Below are 25,696 nucleotides of genomic sequence, written 5' to 3' on the forward strand. Positions count from 1 at the left end.
CCAAGAAAATCCTCTGTGGCACAGCGTTCCTTACGCTGCTATAAACCTTCATGAGTTAAAGTTTTAAGAAAAACCTTCCTTTTTGGATGACTTTTGAAGGCCCATGTCATACATCTTCATGTGAGAATCCTTTTTGATCAGCCACTGTTGTGAGGAGGGTCAACATGTTTCATTGCTAATAAAAGTTACACGATCAAAGCTAACGAATGATTCATTTACAGAAAAATAATAAATTAGAGCAGATTTAAAATATGAGGGAAAGAGGTGGAACAACAGCTCTGGAGCTGGAACTGTGCAAACCCCAGAACCTACTTTGTCTCAGCAGAAACCCATATCCCATTAGGCTCCCTGGGGATGCAGTGCTCAGTCTTTACCTTTGCAATCTTTCGTCTCTTTTTCATAGTAAGTCCCTGCTGGGCACTCGTTCAAACATTGCCCATCATAGAGAACCAAGGATGAGTCAGCACAGAGGTCACAGTCATCCGCCGAGGGGCCACTGCACTCCAGACAGTCTTCGTGGCAGGGAACGCACTGGCGCTCGTCTGCGTAGAAGTGTTGGGGACAGGACTGATGGCACATATCCTTGTGTAGGAAGAACTCAGGCATGCAGTCTGGGGGGAGGGGCAGACAGCAAGTTACCCCCAGGAGGACAGGAGAAAGGAATTCATTTCTTCCATAGTGGCTAGCCCACCCCCATCACTTTGGTTCACTTGACCTGAGTGTACACTTGCCCGATCCCCACCCCACCAGGACACATCTCGATGTCTCACAAGCTCTGCCTTGGGATTGGAGACCACATATGGAGGCCAAGTTAGATGGTGCTGGGTTTATATCCTGAGATGATCTGCCTCCTGGAAATGCAAAAAATTATAGTGCAGTGGCTGATGAGTGATAGCTAAGATGCTGGAGGTATTGTTCTGAAAACCTGGAAAGCATTACCAGATTTTTCAAGCTGTACTGAGCACCTGAGGCTCTATTTAATATTGAAAGCCATTTAGGAATTCTTGGGTTAGTTAATTTTTCATTTGCTGATAGGATAGACTGATGAAAATATACACGGTTAATTGGTATGAAGGACGCTTTGTGGGTTTGTGTTTATTCTCTTCTTTTGGAGGGAATTCTGGAAAACACTTTAGGTTATCCCAAGAGAATCCTTTGAATAGGACAGCACCAGTTAAATGAGTCTGTTTTATTCTGCAGAGGAAATAAGCCTTTCTTGGGAGATAATTCCAGAGAAAAAACTCCTGGCCAGAGTGCTATTCTTAGTCTTATAGTTGCTGGTAGCTTGGTACAGTGCTTGGCACACCCTAAATGCTCAGTACACACAAATGGAAGAAAACATGTAAAAGGGGCTCTTGTCTGTCTTAACACTCAGAATCCATGATGGACAGGGTTTATCTCACCCTCACTTTCCTCAGTGACATGCACAGAGGTATATAAATTTCAGTAAAGGTAGGGACACTGGTTCCCTTAGTCCTGCTTGGAAACCCCACCCTCAGATATTTGGCCCCCAGCTGGGTGGCTTGGCAGAGCCACACTCTCCCCTAAGATGTTCCCAGGTACCTTTGCATGTTTTCTCATGGATGCATTCCTGACACATCTCTGGGCAATGCTTGCACACCCCCTCCACGGCCACGTGCCTCTCAGAGCAGGCTCTCTGGCACACTCCCTGGTCCAGGACAAGGCCTCCTTCACAAGAGTGGCAGTTGGTGGCATTTCCTTCACATGTTCTGCAAGGGGAGCTACAGTGTGCACAGATGCCATCACCTGCATAGAAGCCCCTGTAGGGAGAAGAGAGACAGGCTGGAGAAGCCTTCCAAGTAGGGAAATGATTCCCACCTGGTGGCAAAGGAGTTAGGACTGAAAACGGGAGGACTGCTACTGTTGTGGACCACCATGAATCTATCAGACTTCCTGAGGAAGTGTCAAAAATCCAGTCTGGAAAAATAAAATGAAAAGGATAGATATCATCCTTGTGATTTTGGTTTATTTGAAAATAACTTGTTAATTTATGTATAGGTCAGTCATCTTCTGACTTCCCTATTTTATCTCCTAATTTTTATTTCTTTTCTTTTTTTTGTTAAAGCCTTATGTTAGAGTAGAAAATGCTTTTTATTCAATTTAATATGTTGAAAAATGTTGAATATGTTGAAATATGTTGAAAAATATGTTGAAAAATTTAATATGTTTAATATAATGAAAAATTTAAATTTAACAAATTCAAAACATTATTTTTAAAAGGCTCAAAAGGTTTAATTCCCTATAAAAATGGAACCACTTTTGCTGTTGGATATTCTCAGCCAACCTCTGATGGCTTTTTCAAACACACACATATAACATTTGCACACAGCATCAAACATATTTGGAGCACTGCTGTTGGAGGACATGTTTGTATGTTTCACTTCTTCCNGCACCTCTCACAGCGTCCTGTGGAGTTTTCTGCATAATACCTGAAACCGAGGAGGGAAGCACAGGCTGAATTCTAAGCTTTGCTCCTAAGTGGAGTGTGGTGGAAGGATCATGGTTACTCAGACAGTATTCATTTACAAGCTGGGTTACTTTAGACTCTTTACTCATTAGATTCACTACTAATTATATTAACAAACCTAATGATTCTCAGTTTTCTTACCAGTTTTCTTACAATCTCTTTCCTACTACTTGTGAGGATTAAATTAGATAACACATATGAGAGGAACTAGTACTTATCACACGTAGTAGGGCCACATGAACTGGTTACTACCTTTGACTTCTGTGTACCCATGTGCATCTCCACTTAAAAATTCAAGCTTCAAGTTGTATTGAATGGGATCAAGGAATGTATTGGGTCGTTGGGAAAGTCATGACGCATTTTTGCAATGAAAAACATAGAAAAATACGTCATGACTTTCCCAACGACCCAATAAGACATGTTAAATGTACCTCAGAGTTCTTCTAATTTCTCAATTTAAAAAACATCTTGAAATAGAAGGCGACATGAGTGCTATTCACGTCTTCATAATAATAGATGTAACCTCTATTGAAAAGATTTTCGGGGGCTAAATATAACTTAATTAAGTTTCTACTATATTCCTGATAGTACACTAGGGACTTCATCAACTTAATGTTTCACCTTATGGAACCTAAAAAATGAGACACTAGAGTGTGGCAGTTAGGAACTTGCCCTTTGGCACAAGACTACATGGGGTCAAAGCCCAGCCATCTCACTTATGAGCTGTGCAACCTTGGGCAAGTCACACGACATGTCTGTGTCTCAGGCCTGTAATATGGGGGTTACTGTAAGTACCTAAAATTAAAGAAGTTATTACTGAGAAACTTATTAAAATAGTACCTGACATATTATTAAGTAATTAATGTACATTAGTGATAATTATGAATTTTATGATTAATCCTCATAGCAAACCTTGTGATTTACATATTATGATTTCTACTTTACACATGTAAAAATTGAGCCTCAGGGAACTGAGACAACTTACTTAAGGGCAAACAGCTAGTAAAGTGGGGCAATGTGATTTGAATTTATCTGTTAAGTACCACTGTAACAGCAGTGCACTATTTGAAGGTAAATTCAAATTTTTTAAGTAAGATAGAAGAGAGAGGGCCGGCCGAGTGGCGCGTTAGTTAAGAACTGGCTTGGGACGCCAGAGGGCCCCGGTTCGGATCCCACATATGAGNTAATTTTAGATCACACCTTGTAGATCTGCCCAGTAATTTATCCTCTTGTCTTCTCTTTGCATTTACAAAATTTATTTGTGAATACTTTATTTCACTGTTATTTTTGTTTAAGAAGACAGATGTTTCTTTTTAGGAGAAATGGCCACCTATATTAAATTGTTAAATTCAAAGCACTTTATGTTGAAGTCTTTTGGCTCAGATAAATATATGGAATGTGAAAGCTGTGTGGTTCTGGAGCTTTGCCTATAATTTAGACACCCACAGTGACAGTGCTTAAAGGAAGACCGTTTTTCTTCTACCAGAGCTTCAAATCTGTTCATATTTGGTGACTATGAACACAGCTTAGGTTTTACATTGTCTTTTAAACAATCACTATAATGATGTATCTTACTACTGGAACTTTTGTCTTTCATGAGTATATACTACATTTGAACAAGCGGTGGCCACTAGTGCTGACTTATAAGTAATTCTGAATACCTCGTTGCTATTTTATTGCAGGTTATGTTCCTGTTATAAATTTTGTTGCTGTTTTAGGATGGATCACACCCAAAAGGGCAATTTCTCAGAAATAGCAACAACTTGAAAATATTATGCTGTATAAAAGAAGCCAGTCACAAAAGATCCTATTTTTTAGCATTCTCTTTATATGAAATGTTTAAGAATAGGCACATCAATAAGGACAAAAAGTAAATTAGTGGTTGCTTAGGGCTGGGGGAAATTGGGAGTAACTGCTAAAAGGGTACAGGGGTTTGTTTTTTTTTGTTTTGGTGGGGGGTGATGGAAATATTTTAAAATCAATTGTGGTGATGATCACACAACTGTATGAATATACTAAAAAATATTGAATTGTACATTTTATATAGCTGAATTGTGTGGTATGTGAATTATATGTCAATAAAGCTGTTATTTAAAAAAGAAGAAATCTCAGTTGGATGAGAAAGTGGCTTTGTGCAATGACGTAACAAATGGATTTCAGTGCTAGAGAGATTTGGGTCGAAATCTTTACCATACCGTGTATTAGTTGTGTGATATTGAGCATGCTACCTCTTTCCTCATCTGTCAAGTGGGGAAAATAGTGGTATCTGCATATGAGGATTCATGTGAGGATTAATGGATTGTACATTTGAAGCACTTAGCATAGTGCCTAGATATCACAGACACTCAACCAGCAGCTGTTTCTCAATTGTTTCTTTTCCCTTGGAATTTCTTAGCCCTTTACGATTTTGGTTCTGAGAAGTATGATGGTGATTGATGTAAACCTCCCCTACTGGATTGTTGGCCTTTTGCAGGCTCAGACCTCCTTCAGTTGATCATACTGTAGCTTCCAATATCAGTTCTTACACCCAGTACGTGCTGAATATGTATCTGTAGAATTGAATTGAATATGTGAAGGGAAGTCTGAGGACGTTTTCTTTCCTCTTAACATGAGATGACCTAGGAGAAACATGCCCTTTTCTGTTTCCGGTTGTTGCAGCGTGGGGTGGTGATATGTGGAGATGGGGCAGATAATGTGAGTCAGGGGAGGAAAGGCTAAAGAAGATACAAGAGCAAAATGGAAAGATGGTGGGTTTTTAAGGAGGTGTTGGCCACTGAAGGAACCAATACTGGATTTCTAAAGGCTTTGTTAGGTATGATAATAAGCCCTGTATTGTCTCAGTCATTCTACTTGGCATTTTTGTTGCTTGTCACTGGAAAGTTGCGTGATATACTTTCCCACTTGATATCACCACTTCCCTTTCAGGTAAATCCTGGAGGTGGGACTACTGATGGGAAGAGTGAAGGAATTCTAAACCAGGGGGCTGAGGAAGCCATTAGAAACCCATAAACAATTAACCGGTATTTATTTATTATCTATGATTCCTACCTCATCTACTTTCAACAGTTAGAAGCGGTTCATGTGTTCCACAGCCTATCACAGCCTTACTTTTGTGATGGAAAAAAGACAACTACTTGATCATAAATACAAGGTAGAAAAAGAACAATGTTTTCACAGAAGTAAAAATATACTCATATAATCATCGCAAGAGAGAAGCATGCATCTGGTGTTGTGTAAGTTTTGGCTGCTGTGACCCACAGTGATATTAGACAGTCAAGAAGGGGTAGGTACGTACGTAGGCGCTGGAACCAGGGAGGGGAAGAGTGCTTTGGTGAATGGGAAGGAATTGTCTCCAAAGTACTGCAGGAGAATGAACAGGAGCCGGAAGCGAAAGGAAGAGGGAAACTTACTCAGGGCACTTGGTGTAGCACCTGCCTTCATGGAGGAAGAGAGGGTATTCCAGCTGAGTTCGGCACTTTTTGCAAAGATTGGCTCCTGAGCAAGAAGCACAGTCCTCTGTACAGTTCTCACAGCTGCCACTCCTCACTGAGGGCCACATGCCTTGGGGACAGGTAGAGACGCAGGTCTGAGCCAGCAAATATGAGTCTAGAAACCCAAGGAAGAAGGCAGGTCAGGCAGTCATCACATGTCTGCTAAAACAGCACACACATCCATACAGAGAACTGACACTTGCAACAGCTTTTTTAACTGCTCCAAAGACCCAAGTATCTGGAAGACTTATTTCAGGCTTACCAAAATGTATCAGTGATGTTGCATCTTGCAGGATGAGTTAAATCTCTAGAAAGGAAATTGACAACAGGAGACTTTTGCCCCGTTTTTTTTTTGTGTGTGTGTTTTTTTTCTGCTTTCCTACTGATATTGGTGCGGGTCACTTTGGGGCTTCCCTTTGCCCATCTGATCAGCCACTTAACACTGTCGCTTGTCTTCCTGGTGTAAGGCAGTTATACAGGCACAGCTTGATGGGATCTAGTCTGTTTCCCAAAGCCTATCTTGTTAGGACACTAACATAGTAGCAACTCTTCCACCCAACGAATGATCCGTCTATTTATTTTTAATTGAAAAAAATCAGGTAATGTCATTATTAAAGAAAACAATTTTAAAATCATACTCAACTGCAAAATTCCAAGAAAATTCCTTCCATATTTGTGTGGAAGCTTTTATATTTTGAAGGTGTAGGATCATGATACACCTATCATTTTAAATTCTGTTGTTTTTGCATCCCATCTCACTGTTAACATTGCTCATTCCAACATAATGATCACTTTAATGGGAGCATAACATTCTTAATTCTTAATGTTAATGCACCATGTTAATAAAATAATTCCCTAATTCAGGGAAGTTGTTATTTCTGATGTTTTGTTTTTATAGACAATGAAGCAATTAATTTAAATTGTTCTGTTGTTGCTCTTTTTTTTTCTCCCCTAAATTCAGTACCAGAAATGAAGAAAGAAATAATAGGTAGACTATTTATCCCCACTTAGATTCTGTAAGTTCTCTTGTTTTGGCTAACGCACTTGAAAAGAGCAGTGGAACCTCTAGAAGCGTCAAGTACCCAGAAACCCTAACAAACTCTGTAGCCAAAACCATTGCTAACGTCATCATGCTTTTGGATAGGAAGCATTTCTTTTTTTGCTTTGGTCCCTTGAAAGCCAGTTTTTATTCCAGGTCAGTGTTTGGGTCCCTGCATTTCTCCAGAGTAGCCATTGTGATAGGAACATGTGCTGGGACTAGATCGTGTCCTGCAAACCCCTTACCTAAAGATGATAATATGTATGAGTTACAATGAATTGGCTTGGCCACTGCCACCTCCTGTCACACCCCACACTAACCTTTTGGACATGAAGTACACAGGGTTGCAGATCCATTGCAAGTTTTACAAGAAGAATGACAAAGCTGGTATTTTCTCAAAATGTCTGTGTAGGGAAAGATACAAGAAGTTAGATTCCTTTGCGCAGGCTCATAGCAGTACAGTATTGGAGACGATCTCATGGGCAATCTTGTCTCCCTTCCTGCCCCAAATAGAATCCCTTCAATTTTACATTTGCTAGATGTGTGGACACCCACCCATTGCCTATGATGTGGATTTCATTCATTTATTTTCTTCTCTTACTCATTCCTTGACAATTGATTATCAAGACTTTCTCTGCAAAATTCCAGGGACAAGATAGCCTTAAACACTAAGGGGATATTTGAACGAACAAATGTTACTTCTTTTATATATTAAAAATATGTGGAGTGAGGGTGTGGTTGTGTGTGTGCATGCATGAAAGAATTTTCAAGTCAAAGGTAAGCATTTATTGCCCCACTGCTCTTTACTCCAAGATGGTAACTGAGACATTATTGTGTCTTTCATGGAGAAACTTTTTTTTTCTTTTCTTTTCTTTTTGTTCTTTGGAAATAGATTTCATAATTGGTCAATGTTTGGGTCTCTGTATTCCTCAGAGTAGCCATGGTGGAATGCAACCTAAATTTATCTCATCTTAAATTTGTCCCAAATCATTGTTAAACATCACCAAAATGGAGCTTTCTGGTTGCTCAGGTGATATGCAGGCCTTCCCAGGTTAATACAGCATTAACCTGGGAAACATTAGAGCCGTTTCCCCTGCCTCTTTCCCTCTAAGAACACTTGATGGGCAGGCTTTTCCAGGAAGTCAGCAACTCCACGGGAAAGTCTCAGAGACATACACAACAGCCTCCAAGACATCACTCAATCAATGTACATCAAGATCGTGACTCAATTTCAGTAATTGCTGGGAATGAGCAGACTGACACGGGGGAAAACTGGAAAAAGAAGCTCTAGATCAGAATGTGTGATATGAATGACCCTGACCTTCAGACAGTTGTTATTGTTGGCACCTTACCATTCTCCCTTCCTCCCTCCCTCCTTCTTTCCTTCTTCCTTCCCTCTCTCTGTTGCCTTACAATTCCTTTCTCCTCTTTCCGAGAGTCAGTCTGGTAGAGTTGGCTCTCTAGTCACACCTGCCTTCAGATCCCAGCTGTGCTGCTTATGGGTAGGGTAACCATGGATACGGTAATTAAATCTCAGAGTCCTACTTTTCCATGTCTCTAAAATGAGAGAAAATGATTCTTCCCTTTCAGGACTGTTGTGAAGACTAAATGAGGTAACTTGCGTGCAGCATGCACACAACAGCTCAGTAAATGGCATTTTGAAACGTCTGCTTCCTTTCTCCTCTCTCCCGATTCCTTCATTTGTTACCAAGCTACTGCATTTCTGAGGCTTTTGTTTTATTTCCCTCTCTCTTCCCTCCGTTCTATACCTGGAGTGGCACCGGGAGACTTGGCTTGGTTTCTGTGATGGCACTCATGGTTAATAAGCTGGTGAGCCTTGTTACAGAAAAAAACTAGATTCAAAGGTACGTAGGTAGGCATGGATGTAGACACAGAGATATAAATGATTGTCCATGCTGTCATGCTGAGTGGCAGTCTTTTTCCGAGTTTGGAGAGAAAACTTTGCCCTGGTTTTCCAGTAGACTGACTGACTGACTGATGTACTTCTCCCTGGGGGGAATCTGTTAAGAGCTCACTTAGCCCTGGGCAGTGCAATGCTAGTCGCAGGATTTTCACAAAAGTGGTCTGTCTGACTCTCAACATGACTCTTTTTCCCGAAGGTCTTTTTTAAACCTGACAATATCGGTTAATCCCCAAAAGAGGGCAACAGAGAGATGAGCAACATTTCTGTTGCTAACATCAGTTCTCACTAATCAATAGGGAAATTTAAATCAAAACCTCCATGTGATATCACCTCACGCCTATTAGAATGGCTGTCATCCAAAAGACAAGAGACGAGGGCCGGCTGAGTGGCTCAGTTGGTTAAGAGCTCGCTCAAGAGTTTGAGCTCTGAGCAACAGCGGTTCGAGTCAGCCCGAGCTGAGCAGCCGTGAGCTGCCAACAGGTGGCGGGATGGCTCAGCTAAAAAAAAAAAAAAAAAAAAAAAAAAAAAAAAAAAAAAAAAAAGAGACTCAAAAAAAACAAACAAAAGACAAGAGACAGCAAGTGCTGGTGAGGATGTGGAGAAAAGGGAACCTGCATGCACTGTTGGTGGGAATGTAAATTTGTGCAGCCACTATAGAAAACATATGAAGTTTCCTCAAAAAATTAAAAATTCTACTACCATATAACCCAGTAATCCCACTTCTGGGTATATAACTGAAAGAAATGAAATCACTATCTAAAAGAGATATCTGCACACAGTGTTCATTGCAGCATTATTTACAATAGCCAAGACATGGGGACAACCTAGGTGTTCACTGATAGATGAACAGATAAAAAAGATGTGGCATATATTGGCAATGGAATATTATTCAGCCATAAAAAGAAGGAAGTCCTGTCACTTGCAACAAAATGCGTGAACCTTGAGGACATTATGCTAAGAGAAATACAGAGAAAGACTAATACTGTATGATCTCACTTATCTGTGAAATCTAAAAAAAAAACCACCAAACTCATAGAAGCAGTTGCCAGGGCTCCTGGTGGAGTAGAGGGAATGGATGAAGGTGGTCAAAGGGTACAAACTTCCAATTATAAGAGGAATAACTTCTGGGGATGTAATGTATAGCATGGTGACTATAGTTAACAATATTATATTGAATAATTGAAAGTTGCTAAGAGAGTAGGTCTTAAAAGTTCTTACCACAAAAAAAGGTAACTATGAAGGTGATGGATGTGTTAACTAACCTTTACTGTAGTGATCATTTTGTAGTGTATACATGTATCAAATCATCATATTATACACGTTTAACCTATTCAATGTCATATGTCAAGTATATCTCAATGAAGCTGAGAAAAAAAAAAGAAAAACTTAATGGCTGAGAGGAGTTATTTAAAAAATAATCACAGAATAATATTCATCAGACATTGAGCACCTTGAAAATCTTTAATATATGTCCAGGCCATGGGTTGATTTTCTTTTGGTTTTATTATTTTTATGCTAAAATGTTGTAGTCACAAAGATATGAGTTTTCATTAATTTTTTCATATTTGTACAAAATATAATGTATATATCTACATATACACATGTATTTATAATTACATATATCTCACATTTTGGCAGTTTGATATTTTACTGCGATACACTCGGTGTAAAATTTTGCAATGCCCTAGTATCTCCACTAGAGGGTGCTCTGCACACACAGTTAACAGCAATTAAGCATGGGCAATGGATAGTCATCCCAGCCGGGGCTCTTTATTATACAAGATTATTAATGACTTAGTCTCAACAAGTAAATGTTAACTTTGATCACAGATTTTTTTTTCTACTCCAGAAATTCTTTACTGGACAGGATTTCAAAAACAAAAATCACCTTGACCAAGAAAATGTAGTGTCTGTCCTTCAAAAATAATTATAGCTCCATCTTATAAAACAGGGGTTCTTTTTTTTAGTAAGTAAATAATATTCACATGGTTCAGATGTAGGAAAGGCATACACTGTGAAGTCTCCCTCCTAATCTCTCCTTCACCCTTTTTATACAAACTGTATCTATTCACACTGTTTATCACATTGACTTTTTTTCTTTTGTAACTTAATATATTTTGAAGACCATTATTTATCAGTACATAAAGAACCTCCCCATTCTTGTTTATGGCTCCATAGTATTCCATGGCATAGATGTATCGTACTTCATTTTTCTAGTCTCCTATTGGTAATCATTTAGTTTTTTAGAATCTTTGCAATAATGCTGCAGTGACTAAGGAAGTAAAAGGTGCTTTCTTAGCCTTTTAAAGAGCTGCAAGGACAGAGGCTTTTCTTGATAACCTCCCTGTCCCAGGCCTAACCACATAGTATATCAGGAACATCTTTAAGAGTTCTAGAAGTTTCCACTGCTGAATTTCCTCCCAGTCTTTCCCCTTTGAGCACTGACTTATATTTTACACTGTGGTCCCCTCTTATCTGTTTTCTCTCTTATGACTTCTTCATCCCATTGATTCCTCATCACCCAGCTTCTTGGGTTGGTTTTACATAACACTCTCGTCATTTGTTGCAATTGTCTTCTCCTCCCTATTTCCCTGTTACCTCTTTTTATTTGAAACTTCCACCTTCGTCGCTCCTGCAGCACGCTCTTCACCAAAGATGGGCTTGAAGTGGGCACAGGCTCTTTTTTATTAGAAAAAATAAAGTGTTTTATTTTTTTAATGCAAAAAGGATAAAGAAGATAAAGTTTGCCTATAAGCTTACCACCCAGAAATGTCTGCTCTGCATATTTCGGCACATAGGTTTCCCATCTTTTTATTGAACGTGTGAATATAATTACATATGTGTATATATGTGTAATCATTTACACCTTTTGCATATATCATACCTACATTTTGCATTTAATATAAATCTTATAGGATTTTCTCTTGCCATTGAAATTCCTTGTAAACATTATTTTTAATAGTTTGTGTATTTATTTGCATGAACCATAATTCACTGGATTTCTTTTTTGTTGTTGTTATTATACATAAAGCTGCTATCAGCATCTGTGCAAGTATATATTCCTGGTTAAGTCAGGGCTCTCTGCCCGACTATCGGTCATCCCAACTGACCATTATTTGCTGCCTTCTTTCTGGGACTACTTTTCCCAGACTTGTATTCTCTCTAGGCCCCCAAAACTGCTTTCTCTCATGTGCTAGGGAAGGCTGCTTTGAAAGTGAATGCGAGTTTCATGTGTTAAAACTAGATCAGGTTAAAGGGTTAGGGAACAGATTAACTTTTATCATCATTATTATGTGCCTGGAGCTTTATAAGTGTCCTTTCATTTAATTTTCAAAATGCCCTAGTGTGAAGTAGTTTCATGCTCTCATTTTATAGATGAGGAAACTGAGGCTCAGAGATGATTAGTAACTTGTTTGAGGTCACGTAGCTAGTAAAGAACAGAGCTAGGATTTGATTCAGGTATGCATAACTGTAAAGGCTATGTCTGCTAGAGAGATGTTTTAGTAATTAATTTGGATTATAAAATCATTTGGTAGAGGCCAAAGCAGTGGTATACTGGTAAAATGGCTCTTTGGAAAACAAAACAAAAAACTTGATTTTTTTTTTCATGTTTGCCGATTTCCATGGTATAAATACTTCCAACATAGCTGATTTCAAGCTGCCAATGAATTTACAATCCCCTTCTAAAATTCCTGGATGTTAGCAATCAGTGAAAGTGGATACACTTGGCTTCTTTATACCACTAGGCTAAAGATTTAATTACTTACCCAGAGACGTATGTTTTCTGCACTCTGAGCTCTGATTGGTTAATTAAATAAAAATGATGTCCTCATTTCTAAGTGAGGCAATTGTACATATCTACAAAGTCCTTCGAAAAATCAGATTTTCATGGCATCTTTTAAAGTTCTCTAAAGTGCAGGTCTATTAGGCAACATATCTCCCACTCTTGAGATTTTTTTTCACGCATGAGTGGCTTTCAGTGTTTGTGACGGACTCTGGATTTCTAGCCTCTCTCAGAGCATAGGAGTTAAGATCAAAAGACAGTGTAGTGATAAATTATTAGGATGTAGTCAAAGATTGAAAGTTAATTCACCATGTCCGTGCTTTGTAAGTTAGACTACCTTCAGAATATGTAATTAGAGCCCACTACAAACATGGTTTTAATCAATGATGGGACTAGGTGGGCAGGGGAAATGTGCAGGAATTATTCCTAGGACTTTCCGGCGCTACCAGGAGGAAAACCACTTAAGAAAATCCAAATGATTTAACAGTAATGGAGTAAACTCTTGCCGTTGCCAACAACGGTTTCAGGAAACCAGCTGAAGCCATTATCTTCTTTCAAAGTCCGTGGCCTGCCACACCTGAACATTTCCACCAGTGGTGGCTCGGTATGATTGCTGAGTCACTGCTGAAGCCATTAGCAACGTACTTAATATCGATTCTGTGACTGCTGTATAGGGACACTGGACTAAGTAATCTTTTTTTTTTTTTAAATTACAATATATTAGTGACTGGGACAGGGGACCTGGGGATGATCTATATTTCTATGCAGTGACTTTTTGATGGTGGGAAGAACGAAGAGTTGAGCCTCCATCTTTGGAGATTCCTTAGTCGTGGCTGGAGTATTTGCCAGGTGTGGTCTGATGTGTAGGGAAATCTCCATCCTTGGGCTAGGATAGGAGGTATTTCCACTCTGTTGATAGATGATGAAGAATGATGGCCCTGTCATCATTGTCACTCTCATCGTGAATAGCTACCTTATTCAAAGAGGAGTTCAGAGAGCTCTAGTTGGATTTTTATTTCAAGGGTATTTTCCTAGTACATGCTGACACAGACAATGGGGGCAAACATAAGATGAAAACATGATCTTATTGTTTCCCCTGGGGAGTAGCGTGTGTGAAGGAATGGACTGAAGTTTGTCCCATCTTACCTTTCCTACCTCGATCTGCATCTGTGTTTAAAACACCATCACCACCACCTTGTAGGCATCACCTAGGCAGCTACATTCTCTCATAAACATTCTGTAATTGGTCTGGGCTCCCTCTAAGTTGACCCAGGGTGACTGCAATCTGCTTTCCATCATCTGAAAGGTGTGGCTAATTAGTACTTTTCTCTGGAACCCTCCGCTCTCTGTTACACCCTTGACCTTGTGTTTTTCTTTTTTTTTAAGGAAAAGGTCAGGAGAAAGATGTAGGCCTTGGCTCAGATACTCCCAGGACTTTATGGAGTGCATTTCCATTTACTGTCCACTTCAGTGGTGCCTAACCGATGCTGGGGAAGCTGAGTCTCACCTTGCTCAGTAAAGGAACAGCTTTTTCTCACTCTTAATAGTCTATATGTCTTATTTCCTAGATCAGGGGTTGGCAAACTGTGGCTCGCGAGCCACATGCGACTCTTTGCAGATGCACATGTGGCTCTGAAGTAAAATTGAAAATGAAAATAAAACTATCATAGTTTCATTTATAACATTTTTAAAGGATATTATTCTCTTAATAGTCTATATGTCTTATTTCCTAGATCAGGAGTTGGCAAACTGTGGCTCGCGAGCCACATGCGGCTCTTTGCAGATGCACATGTGGCTCTGAAGTAAAATTAAAAATGAAAATAAAACTATCATAGTTTCATTTATAACATTTTTAAAGGATATTATTCACATAATGGTGATTTCATTTGTTTTATGGCTCTCGAATAATTTTTAAATTGTTGTGAGGGGCAGGATTGGCTCTTCCATCTCAAAAGTTTGCCGACCCCTGTCCTAGATCATAGAAGTGGAAAAGTACAGCCATGTCATTCGCTTTCTTGCTTTTGTCCAGCCATCAGAGACATCCTCATCTGCTTCATGCATCCCTTATTAGTGCTAAATCCCCAAATGAACTAATTCCTCCGTCTCTTCACAAACATTACATTTTGATAGTAGAAAATGCAGAGGGGTGGGTGTGGTGCTTTAAACAAAGGGGAGCAATCAAGGCCTGGTTTCTGCTTGCAAACTGCGTAGTCCAGTTGAAAGGGACATGTAATCATTTGGGGGATCAAGTCTGCTTTGCTTCTTGGCTCCCTGGACTTTTTTCATCATCTGGATGCCAGATAAAATACAGATGTTCTGAGCTAGGAACACAGCACCAGACTATTTTCCCCTTGGCCTGCACTGCCTCTTAAATGCTTGAATGGCATACAAACTCGTTTTCAGCATTTTGGTTCAGCTATAATTCACGGGAAATATCCCAGTCTGGATTGAATGATTTTTCTTCCCAGCTCTGTCTCTGAAATCAGCCTGTGTTCTCTGTGGCCTTTGGCTGCTGGTTTTGCCATGGTCTCTGAGATGCTTTTCCTTTAAGTCACATATGCAGTGCTGTCGTAGTAGACAGCAGCCACGGACATCTCTCCTCTGAATTCCAGCAAGAGCCTTTTCTCCTGCTCCAGATCTCTCACTCTCACCAGAAGACCCGTCCCGAGCAGACCTCCCCTCTGCTGTTGCTTCTGCACTGAAATGACCTTTTTAACAAATCCTAGCCTTGAAATCAAACAGAGAGCATCTCTTGTTTTTGTGAGGGTCTCTGCATAGAATGTGAGTCAGATTTTTCCAGCAGGAAGAGGGTTTTCTTTTTTAACCACCTCTGACACATGGAGAGGCCACTGAAGTTTGCAATTACTCTGCAAGGAAGCCTGTGACTGCGGCTCTAGGCTGTAGACTCAGGTGGGAATGCATACACGCAGGCCTTTCCTGTTAGATTCCAGGCTCCCACACGCTTCCTCGCTCCTGCCCCTTCGCAGGAACCCCACTTTCCCATCTGCAACTGGAGAGGGCAACTTTTAGAAGGCAAGCTTGGATGATGGCAATTGCTAATAAGCCAGCCGGACAGATCAGTTGTTTTAGCTTAAGTTCCAATACTTTAGAGCAGTTCTTTTTTGCCTAACTGAAAAACCTACTCTACCAGCAGTTTTCCTTACCTTGGTAAAGAGATACATGACGAATGTGATAGAAGCTATTCTGAAATCTTCAAGAAAATGGTAGTCGGGCCATTTCTCTGGAGGTCTGCTCCGCCCCGGTAGAAACTCAAGCAACCAGACCAATCGTAAATTGCCCGTTGGGTTTTCCCTCCTGGCCAAATACCAGCTCCAGCCTCCTTCCCTCTCCTGCCCAGAGCATCAAAGAGACTTAAACTCGATTCTCATTCCAAGCGTTTTTTTCACTGTCCAGCCTTCATCTAGTGGCTATCCCAAATGCAAGGGTTAAAGAGGGAGGAAGGGAGGGAGGCGAGAAGGCAGCTAGACACCTGTGATCTCTTTTAGGAAGCACATACCATTCCAGAAGTTGCCTTCCATCTGGGTCTGGGTGGGACCCACACACGTCCCATGCAGCAGCTGCAGCCCTCCTCGGCAGCTGCTGCACTTGTCGTAGCCAAGGCCGGTGCAGGTTTCACAGGATCGGTGGCAGGGCTCACATTCACCCATCTCTGGGTCGCCGTAGAAGCCAGGGCCACATTCCCTCACGCAACTGCCGCCTACGTAAGAACACAGAGAGGAAACATGAAGACGGAACCCTGGCGGCTTAGCTCGGTGCTCTCTGCAGGGCCAACTTCTAAACGGGCCAAAGGGAGCCTCAGGGACATTTTTGTTTGAGTTTGTTTTTAAAGAAACCAAGATGGCGTTAGCTTATTTCAACCAAGAAATGTGTCTTAAAAAAAATCTAACCCTTTAAATCTTCTTTTAGGTGAGAATTTAAATTGGCCATCAGTTCAAAGAGTTGAGAGCATAAAGAACTTTACACTCTGGAAGCCTTGAAAAACTATAAATAAAATGAATCTCCATAGAGAACACCTGGAGGCCCTTGTGGGCTTTCTGCCCTGCTCTCTCTCCCATAAGCATCCAAGAGCACTGGACTATTAGTTCTTTAACTGGAAGACTCACAGTACATTTCTTTCCTAACCATCCATTACCGTCAGAGTCAATGAATTGACCAAAACGTAAGACAAAGGCTCTCGTTTAACTTTCACAGTGCAGGAATATATAACATGGGTTATGTCTCAAGGAAATATTCCGGGTTCTGAATATTCCAGGTGACTTGGATTCCAAAGCGTTTGCCTTCTTCCTCCCCCAGCCCCCACGGTCACTCTTGTTTCCATCAACTTGGAGATATTTGAGATTAATTAGTGAAATAGGAACTATGCTTCAGTAATCAAAGCAGAAGGAAGTAGTCCTGGCTAATGTTTATTTTCAAACCAAATTAAAATTCCTCCTTGGACAGGAGGCGCCAGCACACAGAGACCCCTGAAGCCAATCAAACTGCACTCCTATTTCTGGGTGGAGCCCTGGAGCCCTGTTTTCACTTTGTTCAAGGCCATTTTCAGGCTTACCCAAGAGAAAGAAGCCTTCCTCACACCAGTAGCACTCATTCCGGTCACAGTTGCCGCAGTTGGTATCGCACGCTTTGCATTCAAATTCTTCAATGTAGGTCTTCTCAGGACAGATTTTATAACAGCGGTGTTCAAACCTAGGGGAGAAGATAGAGTTTCTTCCATGAGCTATGTGGGTGTGTTTCTCTTAACCACCATCATTTAATCTCCTTAGGTATGTCTACACATCATTTTTAAAAGGTGGAGATACGTGGGTTTCAAGGGAAAAAACTTCCTCATGGTCTGTGTGTGCCCTCCTGACAAGTCATTAATCACCTCTCTTGGGACCTCCAAGGCCCCATTCTCAGGGCAGCGGGGAGGAGTCTGGGGAGAAAGAAAAGGGTGCTGATGTTTATGGAGTACTGATTATGTGTCAAGTATTAATGCATTAAAACCTCAGCACAATCCCCATACAGGTAGCTATTACTTATCTTTAATTTCTAAATAAGGGAACTGAGTCTCAAGGTGGAGTCCTCAAAGTCACATAAGTAGTTAAAGATAGAACTGGGATTTTAGCCAAGATCTGTTTGAACAGACAGTTTGTGTGCTTTTGCTACCTGGCACTAGCAAGGTCTGAAACAGCTGTGTTGAGTTCAAGTAGCTTACCAAAATGTCTGTAACCAGATTACTAATATCAACAGTGAAGTGCCTTAGCTTTTATCTCTGTGTGTTTTTATGTGTTACTGTCCATTATTCTTATTCTACAGTAAAATGTACTTCAGGCTCAACTGAAAATTAGAGTTTCATTTGAAGGGGAAGTGGAAGAAGTGAACCTTTGCCCTCTGATAAATTTTATACCATTAACAAGACATCAGAGGAAGGTTTTGCATTTCTTCCTTAACAACTTTTTATTGTACAGTGTTGTATTAGCTGTATTCAAGTCACTAAATATTCTGAAGGGTTATACATGTGTGAAATAGTAATATCAGGCATGTTCTTTTTAGTGAATAGTAGGTCCTCACTTAATGTGGTCAATTCTTCGACTTCAAGTGCAGTGGTGTATAACGAAACCAATTTTACCGTAGGCTAATTTGTATAAACAAGAGTTAAATTCCTACAGCATCTTAGTGTTATAATGAAATGACATTGAATGAAATGACATTATTTAAAGATCTGTTGTATTTTTTTCTCAAAGGGCTTTATGAAACATTCTTATTAGTGGGCAGCGGTGAGTTGGAGAGGCTGACAGGGCTGGGGGCTGGCTCCAAAGTTTAACAGAGGATGGTCTCAGGTGACAAAGGAAATAGGTGCAGGTCAAAGGGTATGTTCTGGAACCAAAATGAAGGAGGGTAGAGTTAGGCTGGAGGGATGCAAAGTCGTAAGAGGGATAAAGAGGAGAATTCCTCATCTACTTCTTCACAGTTACTATTTCTTTGAGTCTAAGTCCTCCTTCCTTGGTTCTCTGAGGAACATTTTGTGCCCCCAACCATGAGACATCACTAAGGAACACTTGCATTTCTGCTGTTTATCTCTGCTTGGGGTGTCTGTGGCAGGCCATATGCTGGGAAAATACCAACTATGAACATACTGACAAATTTGTGGTGGCTCATTTACTGTCATCTGGTCTACCTTCTAATAGTTGAGTCTACGGGCTTCTTCTTCAGTCCTCCTCCCTTGTTTAAAAGGAACAATAATTTAAGTCAGTAGGTCAGGAGTGCAGGGATGTAGAGACATGGTGAATGTAGAGAATAATAGTCTACTCTGGGAAAGGTGAATTAAAACTATAAGTTAAATAATGGTAAGGTTAACTGATTGTTTTGAATATGTTTCAGCTTGTTGGGTTTCCATTTCCCTCTCATCCACCTCATCTCTCTTAATGTCCTCCTACCCACTGCCACATTTCAAGCCTGTTAGAATCGAGCCCACCAAAGTTGAGTTGACCCAAATCTAGACCCTCTGCTAGCTTTTGGTGCAATGTGAGGGAACCCATAGCCTCTCTGAGCTTGTGTTTTCTCTTCTGGAGAATGATATCGATCCTGTGTCCCTGACGATGTTCATGGAAAAGTGAAGAGAAAAAAGGGATGTGAGAGTTTGTTAATCACAAAACACCCTAGTTCTTAGGATGACAGGGAGGACTTACATAGCCTATGCATAATATGGGCCTTCCCTTTCTTTTCATCTCCCTTCTTTACTTTTTTTTTTCTCCCAAGATAGGCACCAATGACCCTGGAAGAAAGACTGGAATAAGAAAGGGTGGTAATGTTGAGGCACACCATGTTAGATTTGTAGGTGTGTATTAGAGAACTTGGGGGTGGTGGTTGTCTGTGTTTCATTTAACACAGTGGTCTGTGTCTCTCATTCCCCAGGAGATGACTGAGAGCGAATGTTGCACCTGGCTTCATCCTAGACAGTCCAACTCTTGGTAAGGACAAGGTGTCCATGCAGACATATGGAAACAGCTTGCCTGGGGTCGGGTATTTTATTAAGGTCTGCCCAGAACCAGCAAGGTCTGAATCTTGGTAACCCATGGCAAGATTCCTAGACACCAGTGTCAGGTTGGGTGACTTCCAGGACCAAGAAAGAGAAGGCCTCCTTTTGAGGCAAGAAAACAGCTGGGCTGTTATTGCTGAATCCAAGAACTGTTCATTAAGAGGCTGACAGGACAGAGTTGCTTCAGGCTACAGGGCCTCTTTCCTTTAATCACTGATTTAGGATTAAGTCAGTAATGCTTTAACTGCAGAAAGGTTAGTGCCATGAAAAAGAAGGCCAGACTTACATGTAATACCCTGTAGTGCATGACGTGCAGGTTCCTGGATCATCTGGAAAAAAATTATAATAATGAAAAATAATAATCACCAAGAGTTCATTTGGAAAAATGGGCTTTGGAAAAATTTTGGCTTGAGACAAATAATCTTCTGGGATAGTTTTATGAAATGTACTATCCAGAAGTGGTATTTGAACAGATTGAACCATTTTTAATTAGTAACAAGATGTACACTATGATTTATCTTTATCAAAGCTAGTAAAATAAGAAGTCTCATAAGCAGTTGGCCCTAACTTTCAAGGAGGAATAGGCCCAAGCTACTGGGTTTTCAAATTACAGATCAGAAACCATTCACTTTGAGAAACTCCAGGCTTCTGCTAAGGTAAAGGCATCAACACACACACACACACACACACACACACACACACACACACACACACAGAAGGGGCTTCAGGCTTTCAACCCTGAATAGTGAGTGGGTTTTCCATGAATTACCCCAAATGCCTGCCAATGTGAGGGATTATTGGGAGGTTCCTTTGAAATCTGGATAATTTTTTTTTTCCCAATACAGTATCCACTTTGTGTTCTGTACTTCACAACCCTCTTAAAGAAACTGTCCTGTTCTCCTTAGGTATAGTGTGAGTCAATGTGTCTTTGTTGACTCAGAGAAGGACTCTTTCCTGCAGCTTTCAGGGGAGTTAATGAGAGAGAAAGGATTTTGAGAATCACTAACTCAGTCTATTTCCCTCCTTCCTAACTCTCCCTGAAAGACGTCAACTCCCAGATCCAATTTTTTAGGGAATTCTCTGACTTCTGGTCTGCAGTCCTTCTAAGTGAGAGCTAACCTCTAGCAAGTTCTTTCTATCTATTATATTTCAGTCCTGCTCTTTTCATTCTAATAGGAGATGGAAAACAACTGCTCCTTTTTAAAATTTTCCTCTTGGTATGTGAAGATTTTATGTCACCTTTAACTATATTTAAATAAAACAAAACAATGTCCTCTGAACTTGGTGCATAGTTTTCCTTTCTGATCTACTCTAGGTTCTATTTTGGTTTCACAAAGTCTGCCTCTTGGTGGTAGGCCCTTGCCTGAATCTTTAGCTAGTCATTCATCTTGGGTCCTCCTAGGGTTGTTGAAAGACAACATTACTGTATATTACACACAACACAACTAATGCATAGCACCAAAAGTTATAGTGAGACCATTTCTAGAAGAGGCTCTGCCATTTACAGGGATCCTCAGAACCTTCTGCAAATAGCCTAGTGATCATGCAGTGGAGAGGACATTGGCCTGGGAACTGGGCTGCCTTTTTCTAGTTTGAAGTTTTAACCCTGGTTTACATATCTTGTGAACTTGCATAGACATCACTCTACTTGCTGGGTCCTGATTTCTGCAGCTTTAAAATGGCCTGGTTGGATAACATGGTTGCTGAGCCTTTCCAGAAGTCAAAGATTCTGAAGCTGAGTCTAGCAGGAGTTGGCAAACTGGCCAACCCCAGGGCCAAATCTGGCCGCGCCCTTTCGTTTGCATGTTGCGTGTGAATAATTTCATGCTACAGTGTCAAGTGAGTAGTTGCAACAGAAATAGAAAATACTTGCCATCTGTCACTTTACTGTACAAAGAAAGTTTGCTGATCCTTTGCTAGAGCACTAGTGACTCATGACTTTGTCATACTCACCTTTGTTAGGTAACATGAGTGTAAAGGTTATTTTCTTAACAGCTGGCTGCAGAGTTCCTTTTGGGGAGAAAACTATCTATATTTAATACCTTGTAAAACTATTTGGGGTAGAAGTTTAATTGGAAGGATTGAACAAGTGCCAAGACAACCAAGGAGATAGCCAGGCCCTTTTGCAGGAGGCCATGACTTGCTCATGGGAAGAAAATTGTTATCATGTCTGGGTCAACATGGTTTGTTATAGGGAGACCAGAACAGGACAGTGAAATGACCCATGAGCCAGGCTAATTAAGTGGAATCAGGAACCTGAAGCTCGAGGTACCATGAAAAAGAAAAGCTCACTGGAATTCTTCAAATGCTTGGGGAGGGCTTTCTGCTCCCACAGTCCATGGATTGCAGATCGGAATTCATTTTAAGGGATTGCAAGGGCCCCAGTGAACACTAGTGGTTCCACTGGGTAAGTTTTTTCCTGCTAGGAGTCTATGTTTGCATCTATATTCTTTTCAATTCTGCTCCTAAATAAGTAGCTACTACTCAGCTAGCATTTGGGCAGGTTACTTTTCCCTGTCTGTCCCCAGTGAACAGATTTGACTTGGACAGTGTTGCTATTTTGGCAAGGCCTGGGAGATTCTAATCCTGTTCTCTCATGTTCTGGCCATCACTCCCATCGAGGAACTTAATGAGTTTGCTCTCTGCTCCTTTAAGCAGGTCACTGATGAAAACGTTAAATAGAAGCAAGCCTCAGAAATATGCATACCAATGTAATCTGGAGTCCAGGGACTTTTCCAGCCCAGTTGCATACTGAATTTGGTACCTTCACAACAGTTTGCATAAATGAATAATGCATAGAACAGGAACTGTATCTTATAACAGCTTATGAATGCCCATTAGTCTTTCTCATTATTAGTAATTGTTCTAAAGAGTAAGAATTATTTAAAAAAAAAATTCCACCCCATAAGACCCATGAGTCAGACATAAACTAAATGGGTTTAGCTTGACCACTGAGAAGCAGCTGTTATGGGATTAAGGAAAGGCCATAATCTCAAACCTAGAAATTGACTCTAAGTCAAGTTGGCATTTGGATGGTAAGGAGGGGTGGTTTAAGGAGAAAAGATGAATTTTCCTGGCTGTGTGTGTGTGTGTGTGTGTGTGTGTGTGGTGGGAGGTGAGGAATGGAAGAGTCTAAACAAGCTAGAATTGTTAACTGTCTTGGAAGGTGTTATCCAAAGTAGGATGTTTAAATAGCTCTGGTTATTTGATCTTGTCAAACTTTTGAGCTGAGAGAGCATATTTTGAGAAGGGAGGAGGCAAGTTCAGTCAGAATTCAGAGAGAGAGCCTCACACATTTGGAAAAAAGCCTTCCGAAACAGTTGCTGGCTTCCAGCTGCTCACATCGTCACTCAGGAGAATGTGTGTGCAGATGCCTTGTCAAGTTGGGGATAGAGCCTTCCTTCCCTGAGAAAATTAACTTTTCTGATATCATTTTTATGGGGTGGGATGGGCAGGACCACAGCATCTACTGTGTCTGGAGAGGTTTCCATGATTCTCCACATCACCTTTCCACCATTTCCTTGGTGATCATCGGTGCTGGAACTAATCACACACTTGCTGTCCTCATGGAGACATTGACTTTTTCAGGGTTCACTGACATCCTTTGTCATTTTATTATGTTTTCAGAAATGCCTAGAGCCTTCACCATTGAATAGGGATGGATCAGGGCTACATTAGGAGTTATGTACATCTTACTTATCAAAATGTATTGGAAAGGGGATATTTTAAAATTGAGGTGGAGGGCTGGCTTAAGAGTTAGCTTAAGAGTGTGAGCTCTGAGCAACAGGGCCACCGGTTCGATTCCCACATGGGCCAGTGACGCTGCACCCGAGCTGAGCTGCCCCTGAGCTGCCAACAGGTGGCAGGATGGCTCAGCTGGTGAGAGCACATGGTCCTAACAACAAGGTTGCCTGTTCCAGATGGTGGGCTACGTCTGTTCGCAACTAAGACTGAACTTGGCACTTTGAGCTGAGCTGCCGCCCGGATGGCTCAGTGGATAGGGCACGTGCTCTTAACAAGGCTGCTGGTTTGAGTCCCACATGGGATGGTGGCTATGCACACCTGCAACTAAGATTGTAACACAGCACCTTGTGCTAAGAGGCCATGAGCTGCCGCCGGGCAGCCAGATGGCGACCGCCTTCCACAACTAAGATTGAAGAACAACAACTTGGCTGGTTCCCTTCCCCAATTCCCCAACAATGTTCCCCTCCCCCAATTCCCCAATTAAAATAATAAGTAAGTAAGTAAATAAATAAATAAATGCAATGGAAAAAAGTTTCAATCAAACCAGTAAAAACAAAAATAAAAATACAAATAAAATGGAGGTGGAACTGAACATTTTAAAATGTCCAGAGAAAAAGAATTTATTTTTATGCTTTACATAAACTTTGAGTCACACAATTAAAGACATACAAGCTAAAGTGACTCTAGTTTGCTTTTTCTAAATTTGTTGTTCTTATTGTATGTTTATTTTTCCTTTGGGGGAGACAGAAGAAACTCAGTGTCTTGAGAATAGCTTTTATCATATAAGATTTAGGTATGCCAGAATTAGCCATGAATTGGATATACTGTTTAGGCGGAACTGACTGTCTGCAAACGTGTGGGGAAAAGTTAATGTTAGGCTGCGCCTATCTTATCTTTGGCTACTTTTTTCAAGAGTCATTTTCAGGCTTCTAGGTCTTTCATACCCATGCTAGCCAGGCCTCCCTGTGCCACTGCCTAGTGACACCTCTTTGCCCTGGGTCCCATTACTGCAGAGACCTAGGTTACATTGGGCTGATGACCAATGGGCATGTTAAACTTGTGCTCTTGGGAGGATGCTGAGCTCAGACCTACCTCAGTCCCGTCTCAGGTGGCCTAGACTCATTAGGCTCCTTCAACCTTGACCTCTAAGGCCACAACTGTAAATGTTCCATAAAACAGAGTCCACCTTATTGCAATTCAGTGCGCTCTGCTTTTTCCATAGGATCTCAAGCCTTTTGGTTCAATTACCATCCCAGTTCCAATCACCTATATCCTAGGCTTGACCAAAATTGGGGCTCTATTTGCTTTGCCATTGCCTCCCACACTTAGGTAAAGTATCAAACCAAACTGATGCTTCACTCATTGTTCATAGGTTTCTAGCCCCAATGACTCTTCAAGCTCCATGATAACAGAAATCTAAAGCAGTCATCTCCATACTTTTTTTGATTAATCACTACACTGGTTTAAAAAAAAAATTAGCAGGTACCTGCAATGCATATTCAGAGAGTGCCAAAAAAAATGTATACACACTTTAAGAAAGGAAAACTGTATTAAAATTGTTATACTCAATATATACTGATAACAAAAGATGAATACAAGTCACGTTTGATTTCTGCATTTAGAAGAGGTGCCCAAAGTGGTTACCAACAGTGTCCAGACGCTTCTGATTATGGTGAACTACTGCTTGAGCAAGGTTGACCCAAGTGACCACTTGTATACATTTTTTTGTCACCCCCAGTCTTTCTATACTTTCTTTATAAATATTGTGACAGAATTAATTAGAATAAACATTGCTATTAAGGAAAGTCGTTAAGGCCATGAGTTAGGAAATTCTCCCCCCACAGATCTTCCCTGAGGGAGCTGGCCTCTTTATTTTCTGTTCCACTCCTGCCCACTTCTGTTTTCTCATCTCTCCATTTTGCTTCTCGGCAATTTTCAAATCCTACATCACCAGGACAAGACTGATGTTCTTCCACGGAATGTGCTTAAAACAGTGGCAGATGTTTTTAGAAACTCTTTTTTAAAAATTCACTTTTAATATGAATTGTTTTTTCTGATAGGATTCTGTAAAGGAGGCAGATGACTAGGAAATAGCATTATTCTTGGCTTTGCCTTGGACTCACTAACCAGACTAGGGGCTGTCACTTGGACCAAGCACTTTTAAACAACTCCCTGTAGGAGCATCTG

General features: G+C 40.7%; 1 protein-coding gene across 1 annotated transcript in view; it reads right to left on the bottom strand.

Annotated features, from left to right (window-relative positions):
• PCSK5 (proprotein convertase subtilisin/kexin type 5) overlaps positions 1-25,696 on the bottom strand; it is a 451,676-nt gene that overhangs the window by 38,836 nt on the left and 387,144 nt on the right. The window contains exons 25-31 of the mRNA XM_019630362.1: positions 20,052-20,094; positions 17,297-17,433; positions 16,244-16,444; positions 7,339-7,422; positions 5,899-6,094; positions 1,564-1,781; positions 375-611 (exon numbers count right to left, since the gene is read on the bottom strand). Coding sequence (XP_019485907.1) covers positions 375-611; positions 1,564-1,781; positions 5,899-6,094; positions 7,339-7,422; positions 16,244-16,444; positions 17,297-17,433; positions 20,052-20,094 — 1,116 coding nt within the window. The remainder of the gene's footprint in view (positions 1-374; positions 612-1,563; positions 1,782-5,898; positions 6,095-7,338; positions 7,423-16,243; positions 16,445-17,296; positions 17,434-20,051; positions 20,095-25,696) is intronic.

This window comes from Hipposideros armiger, unplaced genomic scaffold, assembly GCF_001890085.2.
Source record: "Hipposideros armiger isolate ML-2016 unplaced genomic scaffold, ASM189008v1 scaffold_903, whole genome shotgun sequence".
NCBI lineage: Eukaryota > Metazoa > Chordata > Mammalia > Chiroptera > Hipposideridae > Hipposideros > Hipposideros armiger.